The sequence below is a fragment of the Botrytis deweyae genome (genome assembly GCF_014898535.1).
Source record: "Botrytis deweyae strain B1 chromosome Unknown BDEW_001, whole genome shotgun sequence".
NCBI lineage: Eukaryota > Fungi > Ascomycota > Leotiomycetes > Helotiales > Sclerotiniaceae > Botrytis > Botrytis deweyae.
This window is the reverse complement of record NW_024066208.1, coordinates 548,450-565,613: the sequence shown is the minus strand read 5'-3', so window position 1 is coordinate 565,613 and position 17,164 is coordinate 548,450. Positions and strand designations below refer to the sequence as shown.

General features: G+C 44.4%; 5 protein-coding genes across 5 annotated transcripts; 1 reads left to right on the top strand and 4 right to left on the bottom strand.

The window, feature by feature from the left end:
• Positions 1-300: 300 nt before the first annotated feature.
• EAE98_000183 (uncharacterized protein) lies at positions 301-2,569 on the bottom strand (the record flags this gene model as incomplete). Its single annotated transcript, XM_038947801.1, has 3 exons — positions 301-1,937; positions 1,988-2,195; positions 2,291-2,569. 3 exons carry the CDS (start codon positions 2,567-2,569, stop codon positions 301-303), a joined length of 2,124 nt encoding a protein of 707 aa, XP_038815478.1.
• Positions 2,570-4,635: 2,066 nt separating this feature from the next.
• Positions 4,636-5,289, bottom strand: EAE98_000182 (uncharacterized protein; the record flags this gene model as incomplete). The annotated part of the gene is made up of 1 exon (XM_038947800.1): positions 4,636-5,289. One exon carries the CDS (start codon positions 5,287-5,289, stop codon positions 4,636-4,638), a length of 654 nt encoding a protein of 217 aa, XP_038815477.1.
• An 884-nt stretch (positions 5,290-6,173) lies between these two features.
• EAE98_000181 (uncharacterized protein) lies at positions 6,174-8,978 on the bottom strand (the record flags this gene model as incomplete). The annotated part of the gene is made up of 1 exon (XM_038947799.1): positions 6,174-8,978. The coding sequence occupies one exon, from the start codon at positions 8,976-8,978 to the stop codon at positions 6,174-6,176; it is 2,805 nt and encodes a 934-aa protein (XP_038815476.1).
• A 237-nt stretch (positions 8,979-9,215) lies between these two features.
• On the top strand, positions 9,216-12,924 carry EAE98_000180 (uncharacterized protein). The gene is made up of 4 exons (XM_038947798.1): positions 9,216-9,375; positions 9,454-11,062; positions 11,118-12,298; positions 12,361-12,924. Exons 1-4 carry the CDS (start codon positions 9,358-9,360, stop codon positions 12,445-12,447), a joined length of 2,895 nt encoding a protein of 964 aa, XP_038815475.1. The 5' UTR covers positions 9,216-9,357; the 3' UTR covers positions 12,448-12,924.
• Positions 12,925-15,529: 2,605 nt separating this feature from the next.
• Positions 15,530-16,039, bottom strand: EAE98_000179 (uncharacterized protein; the record flags this gene model as incomplete). The annotated part of the gene is made up of 1 exon (XM_038947797.1): positions 15,530-16,039. One exon carries the CDS (start codon positions 16,037-16,039, stop codon positions 15,530-15,532), a length of 510 nt encoding a protein of 169 aa, XP_038815474.1.
• Between the last annotated feature and the right edge of the window lie 1,125 nt (positions 16,040-17,164).

Genomic DNA, 17,164 nt, shown 5'->3' with positions numbered 1-17,164 from the left:
CATACATTACAAATGAAAATGAAAATGAAAATGAAAATCAAACGCAACAGCAGAAAATTTGGAGTACAATATATATTTCTACATGACTTTCAGCTAAAAAAGGTCCCCTTCCCTGGGGTTGGTAGGTAGCTAGCCATTCTCCTGGTATATCCGTGTTTCCCAACGCCTTCTATATACATCTCAAGCAATCCCAAACGCCGTACATGTAGAATACGTCTCGCCCATATAAAACTTCATCGTCATCGTAACAACTTCGTAGCTGGCAATTATATTTGACAAGCTCGCTTCCTCGCATCTTACTTACAACTTGCTCCCCTCCTTCACACAACACACATTTCCGCTGGAACCAATTACCGCCTCGCCAGCCTCCTGCTTGTGCTGTGCCGCGCTATCCTTTGCCAATACACTCTTGTTGAAGCTTTGCTCCGAGGGTGGCACATCCAACGCGGGGTTCTTGGTGAAGAAATTAACTGGTTTCAATCCAACCTTGATGATCTCCACCGGCATGACGGGGAAATCTTCAATCCGTGGGACGTGGTTGATACCAAATTGAACCCAGACGACAATATCATCATCTTGCACGTTATCTTGACGATCAGCGAAGGAACGCACACCGGTACCGCCGCGCGATTGGTTGGTGTATTTTCCTCCGGCGTAGAGCTCGCCGTCCCGGTAGGATGTGACGTAGATGTTGTGGTCTGCGAATTCGGCACGTTTGTGGTGGAAAGATTCCTTGTCCGCGAGCATCTTTTGGAAGGGAGGAACGTGAATTTTGTAGGCGACGGGTTTTCCGTTGATTGGGTTCTTGACAGAGGAGTTCTGGATCTTGAAGGTGCGGTTGACGTCGTAGTTGAGGTCGTAGCCGCCGGAGACGGTGATAGGCTTGGTTTCGACGGTGTAACCGACACCGTGGGGGTTGAAGTCGCTGCGTGGCATGGGGTGCGCTTCGTCGTAGACAACGGTGTTGAGAGGGCCGTCGAGCATAGGGTCCACACGGAGAGAAAAGATGTGTTGATGGTGGGCGGCGAGGACACCGGGGTGCACGACTGTGCCCCATGGGACGGTGAGACCTTCATCGATAGGTTGGGTGGAGAGGATACCGGTGGCGCGGACCTCGTACATAAGTTCTCCGGCTTGGTTGAATTGGAAGGCGAGAATATACTCGTAGTTTGCGACGGTGAGAATGGATTGGAGGACGAGTTCTCTGTTGCGGACGACGGCTGCACGACCGGTTCTGTAGTTGGTGTGTTTCCATCCGATACCATTGTCTTGTTCGTGAATACAGACTACGTTTGGCATTTCAAGTACTCCTCCTTTGTTATCATTGAGAACGGCGGAGAGGTAGTGGATTGAACCAAGACAATCACATCCAAGTTGAAGGTTGTTTGCAGTGATCCCTGCACCAACATCACCGAGATCGAAAGCAGCCTTTCTGTGGAATGGGTTTCGAGGATCGGCATATGGAATGTTCATATCCGAAAGAGACAATCTGTAGAAGAGAGGGCGTCCATCATAGTGAACATCGTAGAGAACCATACCTTCTCTCAAGTTGAAACCAACCTTGAAACTCCATTTTTGCCACTCGATAGTATGCCCCTGTTCACTGAACTTGGTAACTTCGAATGAAGCACCTTCTGGCTGGATGACGTTCAATGGCTTGAGATCTTTTCGGAGATCTTGTGCTTCTGGGATATATTCGTTTGGAGGTTGAACTTTGTATGGTGAGAGTTCCTTGATTGTGTTGTCGGCTCCAGTTGGCATGATGTCGATACGTGTAACTTTCATGGTCTCGGCACTGACGACTGGGGAAATGGTAAGAGGCATAGCATAATGGTTACCATCGACCTCATTAGGGTTCTTTGGGTCTCGAATGTAAAGGAAACATTGGAAATAGCGTTTATCGTCAGTGAAAAGTCCCTCGTTAACTCCATCGGAGCCTAAGAATTGTCAGTACAACTTTCATTCGAAATGACTGAGGTAAATCTACCATAAATCCATGGGTCGCAAACAACTACAGTGCCTTCTGGCAGTTGGAGCTTTGCAATTGCGGCTTTTACTCCCTCATCTTCCAGGGCAATTAACTCGACTGCTACCAGTTCTTCCGAATCGGCACCACTGTGAACATTGGGGCCAAGTCTGACATTGCTCTCTACCTGTCCAGCAGACAAGTTGACGATAGCTTCGTGTAATTTATCCTACAGAGGGTATATCAGTAACAGTTCCCGAGCGATTTAAAATAACTGCCACTCGAAAAAAATAGACATGAAGGAACTCGAGTAACTAGACTTACAGTATTCTTGATATAGTAAACCACAAAACTCCTTCTATCGATCTTTGGGAGAGCAGATCCGGAATGCTCAGCAGCGAGAAATGGGACTAATTCGGCCTTTTTTGGTTCCTCGAGGGTAATACTCTTGAATTGAAGCGTAACCTCAGCAGGCCATGAACTCTTAATGATCTGCGAACTCTGCAAGATCTCAGCAGCAGTCAATGGACCGAGAGGATGTTCCAAGGTAGTTTTCTTGCCTCCCACAAAAGGGAGGGAAGTTGAAACTTCGGCTGTAGACATTGTATGCGTTGTGGAAGCGAGTATCCAAAAGCTGCTCAGAAAAAATACAATGTGAAGATGCAAGATGGAAAGAAGAAGAAAACGAGGGGTCCCTCAACATATATACGGCTTCTAGCTACCGGAGTAATGAGCCAAGATCTTCGTATTTCAATTATGAATGAATATTGTACGATAACTTTCCATTACAATCTATTGGACCCCTCTTTCGAATCATAGCATTCGCATAATCTTATCGTTGTCCTGTTAGATGTTGCATATATTTTTCAAGTTACTCGTGCGGCCAGAAAGTATGCAACTCCGGCGCTATGAAAACCAGGTTAGTCCTCTTGTAGTTTACCATCTTGTGGTATGTGCATCTAGCGTCGGAATTGCATACTTTCTGGCAGCACGAGTATGTGTCTGTAGTAACCCCACTTCACTTCATCCACCTATCTTTTATCATTCGCATGGACATTCCAAAAGGAGCAACGCGGGGTCGGAATAGTGATGATAGATCACTGAGAGATCCATGATTCAAGAATTTGCTGCGTTTAAAGATAGGTTGATTAGCAAATGTTTACTTAATGTTTGCTTGTCATATGTATTATCATTGTTTGTGAAACAGATAGGGTTTGGAATCTTAAACTTTAGATGCATTTCGATGTGTCGACGGCGATGTGGATTGTGTGCATCGAGTTCATGATATCGGAAATGCTGAAGTGTAATCCGATATTTTGTGGAATTTCTGACTCCGTGTTTCGCATGGACTTTCCTAAAAGAGCGTTCGGTTATCCCGGTTATCTCATTCTTATCTACGCTTGCATACCCGTAGAGTGATAGCCGATTGTTTCCGTAATGTTTCTTATTCATTGTCGCACATTCATCCATGGATAGCAGACGAGGTGCAGACGAGGTGCAAGCGACGGGCAAAGCGCATAAGAGCAGTGGCAAAATTCATCTTCTCGTTATTTCTTCGCAACTGGAATACACCATCTTGAACATTACCCTACATCTTGTCTTCAAAACCTACACGAACAGCGGTTGCTGCGGCCGATATCATGGGTTACGGTGCAATTTGAAGCGGTCCTGCTGTGCTACTCTTGTCTATTCTAGGGGTTGGAGGGACTAACTAATTCCTCGATCAAACAATGTCAACATGACCAAACTTCTGACAAGATCGTCAACTTGAATGAAATACGACTTTTATGAGTCTGTTGCGCGTCTCGCATCCATGCGTGCCACCGCATCATCCAAAAATATAGCGCACTGCCCGCGTAAAGATGTCCGTCCGTCAAAAGTTTGATTGGTTTCATGATTATTAAATTTCGGATCACTTGTTGTCATTCACAAGAGGGAAGCGAATCACAAACAGAAAATAAACTACTCATTCGAATAGTATAGGCATCTTTGTTTGCATGCGAGTTATCGAATTCCTGCGATTGATGAAGCGAGGTCTTTTCATACATATGTATCTCTATACCCGAAAAACATGATCCCCATGATTAATATTGTGCTTTTTTCGTTCCTTATAAAAACAAAACAATACAGTCCATTTATCTCAAAGTCACCTGAGTAAATCTGCCAACTATGTATGTATATCCGGAACATTTCTGAATCACTCTAACTATGGCCACAATGATCCATTCACAGAACACAGGCGAGTTGCAAGCGAAAATCGAAAGGGGCGAAGCGACAGTGAATACACTGCAACATGTTTCGGTTATGAATCACGAATAGGTATGGAAGGAGAATTTCAAAACACAACCATGTAAGATCACGATTGCGCGCACTCATTTAATTAAGTAACCTATTGTTATATTGCTAGAATGTGTAAACTACTCGATTAATAATACTATAGAAACCTCGCATTCCTCTGCGATTCCTGTTTGATGAACATATCCTATACGACGAAACCATTATGCAAAAGCCCAAATAGACCTGAATAGATTCTCGTGAAACACCATGGAGCGGAAAGCCACACTTTGTCGTGAAAAAGAAATCCTTCGAAGCGACGACCCTTATCTCAACCCCAATTACAGCATTCCACCCACATCTCCAAACCCCAAACTCCTCCCATCCACTTCCATCTAATCCCCAGTAAGATAGACCCAGATTAACGGACCTTGCCCCGGCAACCCGGTTCTTTTTCTTCCCATATCCCACCCCAAACTTGCAAGCGTCATTTTCATCCTCTGACCATTCCCTCCCTTAAAAACCATTCCCTTAGTCCACTTTCCATTCCCCACTTCCTGGACCTCCGTCATCACATTCTTATCCGCATCCTTATTGCTACAACCCAGTTGCTGCATCATATCCTTGATCGTCATGGTAGACGGAACAAAAAACTTACGATGATTAGCCACATCATGTGGATAGAGCGGGGAGTTTGCGAGCCAGGGGGGTGTGGAGCCGGTTATGAAGACATGCACAAGGCAGTGAGAAGGGGGAAAGAGGTAATTGTAGCCTGGGGGAAGACCGATGCCGTCGAATTGATTCTTGACGTTGATACCGGGCATACCGCTTTTGTCGGCAGAAGGGGGCGCGGGGTGAGTGCTGGAAAAAGGATACGGAGGAGCTGCAAAACCTGGTGGGCCGTAGCCCGTAGAGTAATGATCGGGGTAGCCATAAGGCGATGGCGCGTAGCCCATGGGGAATGGGGAGTTTGGGAATGCCATACCGACGCCTGGGGGAAGAGGACCCGAATCTGGACCGTGGTAGGAGTTGAATGGTATGCCAGCCATTTATTGTTGCAGACTAGAAGAATATGCGACGGGGTTGTGTGAGATTGGCAGTTGATATATTTGTTGTCTAGGTGGAAAAGGTTGTTGAGGTGGAAATGGTGGAGGCGGTGGTCCCGGGTCTCGACCGTAGTATCTGTTCCAACCACTTAAGGGATCGGATTTTGCTACGAGTTCTTGATAGTAGAAGATTTCGTAACCTGTGATGTCGAAAATCTGTATGCGGAGAAGCTGGACCTGCTGGATCTTGTCGAAAGGATCACAAAGGGTTTTGTACGAAACGACAACTTGCACGTCTTCGTATGAAGGTAAAGTTACAAGGTTTGGTTCTTGAGAGGACGCCACGATGGCGAGTCGAACCTAAAAATGCCGAAGCTTATGTTCTGGTAGTTGACTAAAAAGATGTATGAAAGTTGTAGATATATGAGCGACAAGAGGCATAAACGGAGATTGTAGATGAATAGAGTGTTGATGCATTGTTTGGAGTTGTAAGAAAGAAGAGCCTTGATTAAATAGACGATGAAAAAAGGTCAGATTCGGACCAGAAAAAATAGTGGTCGTGAATGGGGAAAATGTTTGTGAATCATGAGGCATTTTCGATCAAGAAACTTCCCTCCAATGATTCAAAAAAAATTCTGCAAAAGAATCAGAAACATACTAAAGCATTACTTGGCAATCAAAGGATGAATCACCAACAAGTAATTTTAGGTATATCGTTAGATTTTGTGAATGCAGGACTAAACCTAACCTTGAGGCCTCCTATGTATGATACTAGTACAAAAAGATGCAGTTTTCACCTATCCTTAATTTTTGAAAAGACCAATGAAGTTTGATTGCAATAGTTGGTTCTTCCAGTTGGCCCCTTTCAAGAGCCGACTATCAATGTTTTATCCACCTGCCACTACCGCAAGACCTTCATAGATTTTCCCTTTAACAGCGTAAAAGGAACTTGTTGTGACGCCAACACTTTCTACCTCGATTCTCCCGGTGCCAGTCTTACGGACAATCACAGATCCGTCGATTAAAAGAGTACCTTCTCCTCTGAGTTCAGCAGTAAGACCAGAAGATTGCATGATTTTTCGCAGATCGGTTAACCTTAAATCGCCCACATGCAATGGCTGAGCAACCGATCTTGTTGCCGACGCCATATTCGAAGGTAGGACATCCAAAATTGGCATCTCAACAACGGCTTTTGCTGAATCAAGAGCTGCCTGTGTTGGAATTTCTTCTGACTCCTCTTTTATCATCTTTTGCTTCTTATTGGCACCTTCTGAGTTGTGTGAATCGCTGTCAATATGTGTAGTTTCTAGGCGGCCAGTAAGAGTAACAATTCCTAGTCCCTTGACGTTCTGCCAGCGTAGTTGTTTTACCAAAGAATCAGTGAGTTTAACAGCCCACGCATTGGTGTCTACACTTGCGTCAATAATGACACCAATCTCTGGAGTGTACACATCGATGAGTTTTTCTTTCGTGCTACCAAGAAGCTTTCTACAATCGCTTGCGAGTGCTAATGTCTCTTCTTTCATACCGCCAACTAATATCAACTTCCGAGGTTGGATTAGAGGTATCAACATTTGAAGACTGCGTTTGTCGTGAAGTCCGGAGAAGTCGACAAATGCAATTCGAAGATTAATTTTGAGCGTCTTAATCGAGATTTCTAGTCTGGATGGTCCAGGAATCTCTTCTTCTATAATATCCATTAGGTCATCTTCTTCTGGAACATCTGCAACTGAGCCATCCTCGTTATTGCCGATCTGCTGCCACTTTCCTTCATTCGACGCTCCACGTTTACCAGAAGCTGCAACATCATCCCATTTTCTTTTCTTGCCAAGTGTATCTTTCGTATCATATTTTCCAGGTCGCTGTGGCTCCTGTCCATCCACCTCGTCTCGTTCTTCAGCCCGTAGAAATTCACCTGGTCTAATAAGTTCTCCGAAATCATCATTGCGCTTCCTCCTAATCGCCATGGGAAACATCTTATCACGGCCTTTCTTCCCTCTCACATCGAAATCGTGAACGCCTTTCTTCCGAAGAAGAATATTAACGCCAAGATCTTCATCACTCAAGCCAATCTTCTTCCGATTTGCTTGGCCCATGGTTGCGGATATGTTAAGAGCCTTTCCTTGCTGCTCATTCTCAGAGTCATCAGAATCTGACGATGAATCCGATGAAGCATCATCAACAATATCAGCAGAAGCCTCAAGAGCTGTAGCGCCACCCGGTTGAAGAGTGGTCTGCAATTGACGTTGTGTTGCCAACCACTGTTGATAAACAGTCAGATCATTACCCTCTAATGGTATGCGTTTGGGTTCTCTGATTTCGAGATCTCTTCCTCCTCCGTATACCTGTTCCAGAATTCCTCCACTTGAGCTTGGTTCCGAAGTGACTCCATCGCGTCGTTCTTCCCACCATGACCATAAAGTTCTTCCTAGACCTGGAGCTCCACTTATCGGATTCAGTCGCTCTGTTAAAATCAAAAGATTCTTATCATCGTCCGCGATTTTGCATAGGACCTCCTTCGAAAATCCCCATTCAATGGAAGTGTCACTGGCAAGGATAACCTTCCCTACTGATCGTCCTAAATTGTCCGTCTCATTCAACATTCGGTCGATTTGACCCTTTCGCCCAAGTAATCGAAGGTGTTTAAATTCGAATGGGCCAATGTGTTGTTTTGCTTCCTCCGTATTTCTCCTTTGTTGTCCAGTCCGTTGTTCCTCATGGCCAGGCTGCGCTTCAAACTCCCGAATGATAGCTTCGTCCATCCATTCAAACATACTTCTTGTATATCTCATCGTCATTTCGCTCGTACTCACTGCTAGATAAGGTTTCGCGGATTTGAATGCGCTTTCTTCCTCCTGGTTTTCTGTTCTCCAAGCATGCTCTAGAAGATATGCAAGTTCCATCATTCGCGCTCCAGAATCTGTCGGTATAAGGACAATTCCTCCTCTGCTGATTGATGATCTAATCATATCCAGTAGAAGTTCATCTCTCTTGGCCCGACCTCCAGGTAAAGCAACGCGTTCTCCTCCCTTACTGCTGCATATCAACGCAGTTGGTTTCCGTAATTGTTCAATAACCTCAGCTCCTCCAGCCCCCGCCCCACCCAACCAAGCTGCACCAGCCAAAACATTCTCGCGAGCTTGATTCCAGTCAACTGCGTATACTATAGACTCAAGTCCGTGTTGAATATGCCATATCGTGCCTCCTAAACTATGTCCAGCATTGTAGGCCGTAATTGTTACCCCATTCAGTGGTTGATGAGGCTGTGAATATTTTAGAGGACGAACAAGCGAGAAGTAGTAGTTAATTTCTTCTTTCGTTGGGGATTGGAGGAGGAAAGAGGACGTTGTGGGTATAACAGTTGATGCTAATGGTGTTGAGCAATACAAGTCTTGTAATAGAGTTCTCCCAAGCGCGATGACAGGATGTGTCGCATAGACAGGTATTCGAGTGAAGAGAGGGAAGTGCTTGCAACAATGAGCGTAGGCTGCGATATGAGGAACGGTCGCATGAGTAAGTAAAATAAGGGAAAGCGTAGGGATTTGTTTCTCCAGCTCCCTCAACTTTTCCACGTCGAAAGTTTCATCCCATCCTACATCAATCAGCACCTTGATCCCTCCATCAAGCTCAAGTAAAGATTGCGACGCCGATGATTCGGATTGCGCTCCCTGTAAGGAACAAAAAGTAAACATTGTTATCGCATTCTGTGATGGATACAAAAGAGAGAGGGAATGCGATGTATTTGTCTCAAGGTTGACAATAATAAAGAGCAATGCAAGGCTATCTTGAAAGGCTGTAGCCGCGACCTAGTGCCCAATAATGTGATAACACGCTAAAAATTTAAGGTTTAGGCCTGGTCCTAAATTACTGGGTACATAAGGCAAGGTAGCCTTAAGGAAGTATTGGGCGGAATTTATATCCTCAATTCCATCCAGTTAATACCTTGGCTTATATTTCAATGTTTTTTGCCAGTTTTTCCTGTTAATGACATCTGTCGTCGCTGACTCTCTACTATTGCAAATTCATATAATATTATAATATCTTGCAGCTATCTGAATCTTCGACAGACAAATGGCGCAACCTCCTTTTGTAAGGCAATCTGTTCTATTTACAAGTCTTCCAAGGATCTTTTCCTGCCTCTGTCCATGAGCTGATCATGATTTATAGCAACAGCAGCCTTCTTATGGGGGCCAGCCTCTCTACCAAGGTCAGGGAAATCCTATGATGCATCCCACAGACCCAAACGATCTCGGCATGGAGAATTTACAGATATCGAATCAACAACCAGCTCCGAGGAAAAAGAAGAAGGATAGGCACGCATATCATGTTGTCGAAGCTCAAGGCTCTTCGCAAGCATTTAATGGAATGCCACAGGGCGGTGTTCCCCCTTCAGCTTATCTCAATGCCGACCCTTCATCAATGCCGTCTCCAGGCGGCCAGTTCCTAAATTCGCCTATTACACCTCAAATGTCACAGTTTCCTGCCCCTGTGAATGCGCCGTTTAATCCTGCGAATCCCGCCACACTTAATGAATATGCTGCTGCGACTGGACCCGGGGACAGTCTCTCTGCTAATGTGCAGACTTCGGCGCAAGGCCGAGTAGATCCAGATCAAATTCCTAGTGTACCTCGATCGAGAGATGCGATAGCGCAGTATTACCTGAAGAACGTATACCCAACATTTGAGCATCATCTTCCTCCAACAGCCACAGTGCCGTTCGTTGCTTATGACCAAGGAAACGCTTCGCCAAAGTTTGCACGTTTGACAATGAACAACATCCCATCCACGGCAGATGCGTTACATTCAACTGGGCTGCCACTTGGACTTCTCTTACAACCATTAGCCCCATTACAGCCAGGGGAGCTCGAAATACCAGTTTTGGACTTTGGAGAAACAGGCCCCCCTAGATGTCATAGATGCCGTGCATACATCAACCCATTTATGGTATTCAGATCTGGGGGCAACAAGTTTGTGTGCAATATGTGCAACTATGCAAATGATGTACCTTCGGATTACTTTAGTGCGATTACACCACAGGGGGCTAGAGTTGATAGGGAACAGAGGCCCGAGTTGATGCGAGGTACCGTGGAGTTCTTGGTTCCGAAAGAATACTGGTCGCAAGAGCCGGTGGGTTTAAGATGGATTTTCTTGATTGATGTAGGCCAAGAAGCGCTAAACAAGGGATTCTTGGAAGCATTCTGTGAAGGCATTCTGGCAGCTTTGTATGGAGGTGATGATTCAACTGAAGAGGATGGATCTTCGAAACGCAGAATTCCCCTAGGATCAAAGGTCGGATTCGTAACCTTTGACAAGGACATTCACTTTTATAACATGAATCCTGCACTAGATCAAGCTCAGATGTTGATCATGCCGGATATTGAGGACCCATTTGTTCCCCTTAATGATGGATTTTTCGTGGATCCGTATGACGCGAAGTCCAACATTACATCTTTACTGAGTCAACTCCCACAAATATTCTCTCAAGTTAAAAATCCTGAGCCGGCATTACTTCCTACTATCAATGCAGCCATGGCAGCTCTTGAGAAGACTGGAGGAAAGATTGTGTGTTCTCTGTCGGCTCTTCCAACCTGGGGACCTGGTAGGTTGTTCCTCCGTGATGATGGGAAACAACATGGCGGAGAACAAGACAAAAAGCTCTTTACAACTGAACACCCTGGCTGGAGGAAAGCAGCGGATAAGATGGTCGCAACTGGAGTTGGCATTGACTTATTCCTTGCTGCTCCTGGTGGTGGTTATCTTGATATTGCAACAATCGGTAAATACCTCCAAACTTATATCCTAATTACTGGGATTACTAATCGCATTCTTAGGTCATGTTGCTGCTGCCACTGGAGGAGAAACATTCTACTACCCCAACTTCGTCTCTCCAAGAGACAATGAGAAATTGTCGCATGAAGTTGTGCGCTCCGTTACACGTGAGACTGGATATCAAGCGCTGATGAAGGTCCGATGTTCCAATGGCTTACAGATCTCTTCATATCATGGCAATTTCATCCAACATACCTTTGGAGCTGACATTGAGTTTGGCGTTATTGATGCAGATAAAGCTATGGGGGTCTTATTCAGCTATGACGGAAAGCTAGATTCCAAGTTGGATGCACACTTTCAAAGTGCTCTACTCTACACTACAGCTGGTGGTCAGCGAAGAGTTAGGTGCTCAAATGTTATCGCTAGCGTGAGCGATCAAGCTAAGGATTGTATGAACTTTGTGGATCAAGATGCTATTTATGCGTTGATTGCCAAAGAGGCAGCATCGAAAATGCTTGCACACTCATTAAAGGAAATTCGAGGTGCCCTGTCAGAGAAAAATGTCGATATCTTGGCAGGATATCGTAAGAATTTTTCGGGATCTCATCCTCCAGGTCAATTAGTTCTACCAGAGCACCTCAAGGAATTCAGTATGTACATTCTGGGTCTTGTCAAATCTCGCGCTTTCAAAGGCGGACAAGAACCTTCCGACCGCCGTGTTCACGACGCGCGTATGATCAAAAGTATGGGTGCTCTAGAGCTTTCTTTATACCTTTATCCTCGCATGATCCCAATTCACAACCTTGCCCCCGAAGATGGGTTTGCAAATGAAGACGGTCACCTTAGGATGCCACCCTCAGTACGGGCTTCTTTCGCCAGAGTTGAAGAGGGTGGGGTATACCTTGTGGACAATGGACAGAATTGTTACTTATGGATGCACGGTCAAACTTCACCTAATCTTATCATTGATTTATTCGGCGAAGATAAAGATAACCTCAAGGCATTGGACCCATATCTCTCATCTCTACCTGTGCTTCAGACTCATCTCAGCGCCCAAGTACGAAACATACTAGAATATCTGAAGACAATGCGTGGAGCGAAAGCTCTGACAATTCAACTTGCAAGACAAGGTCTTGACGGTGCAGAATATGAATTTGCCAGACTATTGGTGGAAGATAGAAACAATGAGGCCCAGAGCTATGTGGATTGGTTGGTGCACCTGCATCGGCACGTGCAGTTGGAGGTAAGCCATCTCTTTTCCAACCAAGACTGAAACATTAATGCTAACATTATCTGCGGAAATAGTTAACCGGCCAAAGAAAAAAGGATGATAGCGGGGACAATTCCTCAATAACATCGAATTTTACAGGTTTGAGACCTCCCTACTGGTAAATTCATGATGTTTGATGGATGAAGAAAATTGTACGGCGTAGTTCAAGCCCGAAAAGAAAATAGGGAATTTTGGAGTCGGATTTTGGTAGGGGGAGGAAATGGAACTGTGGTGTGACAGTATATGTGGTTAGCGTGCATAAAAAATCAGTCAACATTTAACATCCAAATCTCGGTCCCGACTCAAATCATTATTTCTTCAAACGATCTCGGCTTCGCTTTGCTGAACTCGGTCACCGCTTAGTATGGATACAGTCCCTTTCATGATTAGCCAGACCAAGGGTTCATCCATTGATTTTGTTAATCACTACTTCGTAGGAAGTCGAGAAATTTGCCAAGGTAATCCTGCAAACATGCGTGTCGTCCCGAGCCTTATTTATCCCTCGTTTTCGTAAATAGACGCTGACCCGCCGGGTACTATTTACCCAGTGTGCCGAGCCCCGGGTTTTGTTAGTGTTTGAAAAATAAAATAATATAAAAATGTTTTCCCTCGTCAATTCCTAATTTACATGTCCTGTTTTCCGCTCGTATATCCTTTTCCATCTCCAAGGGAGTATTTGGATGGTACCATGGTCGATACAAGTGTGGTAGAGACTACCTAGGGAATGCAACTCTATTTATGCTTATGTACGGCGTCGGCACTTTACACCATACGGCTAAAGTGATGCTTGCTAAAACGCACGAATCCATGTCCTTTTAACCTCGCTTGCTAAACTCTGGACGTAAATGGTAGAGAATTGGCTCAAAAGAGTATATGATGTGGATGGCACAGGGAAGAAGGACCGAAGTGACGAACTGTCGGGAAGGAGATGGTGGTAGTCATGCAGGGCGTATATGCGCGGAAAACGGTTTTGAGAGAGGCATTTACATGGAGTTGAGACTAGGCGGGCGGAAGATTTCATTTCAAATACTATTATTGTTGGCAAAGCGTTTATTTTGAAAGTCATGCGTTTGAGTGAGCGCGGATGAGTGTTCCGGTGGCGATTTTGATGTTAGGGTTTTATATAGGTTCTTGTGGTATGCATTGGCGAGAAGCCGAGGAGTCTTCGGATGGTAGGATATACAGGGTTAGGAGATTCCTCGTTGTCTAATCCTAGATTCAAAATATTTTCACGTCTTGGGAAGAATAAATTTGAAATAATTGAAGAGAATTCCTGATTTTTTTCATTCGTCCACTGAATATGTGGGGTGTGGAGAAATGCTGTGCGACCGATATCTGTCTCTATGAGAAGGTAGAATATTTTTATTGGTGGATTTTTTCAAGCACATCTGGGGTTCTTTTTTATGTAACATCTCGCTTGAATATGCAGTGAAGCTGATGGTCTCTATTTAGTTGCAGCGTATTTTCTCTACGTCATTTTCGCAGAAAATTTTCCACGGGAAGAAGGTGTCTCTGATGAGACTTCGTCATTGCTCTTATGTGGCGTCGTTCATTTAATGTCTGATATTCTAGCTCCTCACATGTTTCATTTTCATTTGGTCACAGGTTTTGCATGTGTATCATTTGGTGAAACAGTTTTATTCCTTTGTTCTCGCTACAAGCTCTTGCTCTAGGGAAGTTAATATTGAAATCATTTTAAGAATATGCTCAGCAATAGCTAGTGTTTATTGTAGGAGCAGGAAATCAGTAGCTTCTCATCTGACATTAACACATAATGTGATGTTTCGAATACTCAAAATACTCACACTCGACCGAGACTAGCACAATTCTTGCATCTGAACCCAAACAGACGTTCAACGGCTGGCTTTGGGGCTTCTACTTTCATGAAACAGCACCAAGTGGTCCTGAGTTTTTCGAGTATCGGACGCTCATCCTCTATTCTACATCCGCAGGCAAAGATAGAAATTCCGTGCGGGATTACCTCGTCTTTGGCTGGTGCTTTTTCTGGCTTAGGCTTGATGAGCTTGGTCGTCATGTAGAAATATTGTATGATGTTGGTCTTATTAGTTGTGCGGAAGGATACGTGGGGTTAAAAAGTGATTAGGGGGGGGGGTATAAGTGAGCGATACGTGTCGTTGTTTGAGGATTGTTCAAAAATAATCTTAGAAGAGAAGATGGGGGCGTGTTTCTGCCATCTGGGTGTGAGGCAAGGGTATCCATCTTTCATATCCTTGATAGCTATCATTCTTGTTCCATTTCTATCCCGTAGATAGCGAGCCGGAGAACTCGCTTCTCTGGTGTCCAATAGCTTCTTCGAAATGCAGTCACTGTCTATATCGAGAGACCACCTGAGACCAATACAAAATCTCTTTGTTTCAGCATGTAGTGAGTGGGTAAGACATGATTCCCCCACCCAATCTGAGCGACGGTGAAAATAAGAATGAACTGTGCAGTTCTCCAGCATTCTCCAGCTACCTCGCTTCAACTGTCGGCCCAACCAAAATGAAGTTTTACAAAAAGGTGATCCACCAGACCAAAATGTTTTGCAAAAAGACATACAACAGTGGGGATTCGCTGGTGGTCACCCACCCAACTACTAATCCACCGATCTGAAGCTTGTGTATGGCAGAGCGGACGGGATGCCCAATTCTCTTCAGTCTATGGTCGTATGTGCCAGGGTATGCTTTGTCTGAAAATATATCCATTGTCACACACAGTGAGAGACGAGTGTTAAGTCAAACACCCCACGAAATTTGAGAAACTAACTAGCTCACAAGTCTGGAATTGGAGGATTGTTTGAATTGAGATCTTGAATAATTTTGAAGAGCGCGAGTATTAAAAGGTATCGCAGGAAAATATACAATTTTGACATTCGCCTTATCTTTTTCAATTGCAAGGTCTATTTCTCTTCTCGCGAAATTAAGCGATACGTGGTGCATCACATGAGAGGCAATATTCACTGTGTAGATTTGATGATGAGTTGCTGTTGAATTTCTGATGGCTAATTTGATATCGATATATTTGCATATAGTTTATTGGACGGTTTTTGTAATGGAGTAATCAAATTTTATTTAAGGGGTGAAGTTTTTTTAGTGAAATGACTGGTATTTTAGGTGTTGACAATGACGGAACAAAAGGAAATAAATCATCAATTCTCAGCTCCACTCAACCGCACCTCATTTTGTCGCCAAAAGAAAAGAGTCGTCATTGCTTGGCCTCACCTCGTGTATCCACTGCTTCCACCTTCAAAACATCGCATGAAATATCCGCTTGAGCTTGTCCGTGAAGCCATTCCCGATGAGTCTTCAAACATGCCACCTCCATGGCAATCCGCTCCTCTCCTTGAGGAACATACGAATGTAAAATTGTGAAAGGTTGAAGAATTGTCGGTCGAATCATGCGTCCATTGCGAAAGGTCGGGACTCCTTTGGATTGGAAATGGATTTGGAAATCGACGGGGTTGTTGTCGGACTCGTGTACTCGTCTAGTGCTTTCGAGAGCACAAGAGAGTTTGATTGTGGTTGGGTGTGAGGTGGCTACGACGTGGCAATTGAGGTCGAGAATGAAGTGGTGGGGCTTCAATTCGGCACCGACGTCGTGGTGGTAGAAGGTGAAGATGTCGTGGGTTCGGTCGTGTCGCTCTTGAGCGGTGATCGCTGCTGTGAGGCTGTCGATTGCGAGGAAGAGGAAGATCATCATGAAAAAGTAATTCATGATTGTGATCTTTGGGTTGGGGCTTCTGAAATTCGCTTTGATGATTCGGGATGCGTTTCTGATTTCTGTGAATTTAGGAATGCTGATAAGAAAATAGAAAGGATAGGAACAGAAGGAATGAGGGGTTTATATAGATTGAAGAAGGGGTTTGTTTTGAACTTGTTCATTAATTCGTATGTGATCTAGGTGCACTAAGCAGAGAGCTTAAAGTGTTGATGAATTTTAAAGCAGTCTCTACTTCACTGCTTGAAATTTAATTTCCAGGCGTGTATGCGCATCCCTTGCTAACGATGGAGAGCCGTGTTCTTCGAGAGTCGAGAGGCTGTTCCTGCACAATTGCCCCCCTTGCCATTCATAATGACTCCATGACCACATGAGTTGGAGTACTGATCATTTTCCAAGGGCTACTCATATCATGATCGATAGTGTGATTTCGTGATCCCTTCCTATTCATTCTTTGCAACTGGAACCATCAATCGCCAGCTATTCATAGAATCTCATGCTATATATCCTATCATCGTCTCATGAATGGATCTTCGTTCGTTGGCATTCGATTTTTCGTCGGGAGACTGGTGCATTTGGAACAGCATACCGGTATCTGTTTGACTTCCGGTACGAATACTTTTAAGGCCGGATTCGGAGGAACGAAGCGCACGCTGGTCCGACTTTTGCATGTGATGCAATATCTGATTTCGAGAAGGCACATATCTTATGCGATGACCGAGATTTCAAGACGGAGGAGGAAATATGCAAGTTACTTGTGAATCGACAAAGTTCTGGGAAGAATCTGAAGGCTATGGGAAAGCATGCTAAGAATCGTGTTCCTTTTCTAGTCATTAGATTACAAAAAAATATCACACGTTCTCAAGGAAAGGGGGTTCTAGAATCTAACGAAGGCAATGGAGTTATCTCCGTTACACGTGTCTCTGATGTTCATTGTTTGGAGATAATGCAGAAACCGGCATGCTCACCCGGAGATCGATAACTCTTTCTTCGCTTGCAAGTGGGCTTATTTTTAGAAATAGAGAACAATGAAAAAGCTTTTTTATCAAAGAAAACAAGTCTCAGACAATAACATAGTATGAATCACGAACAAAGAACATTGTCAAAGCAGTTGCGTGAAGA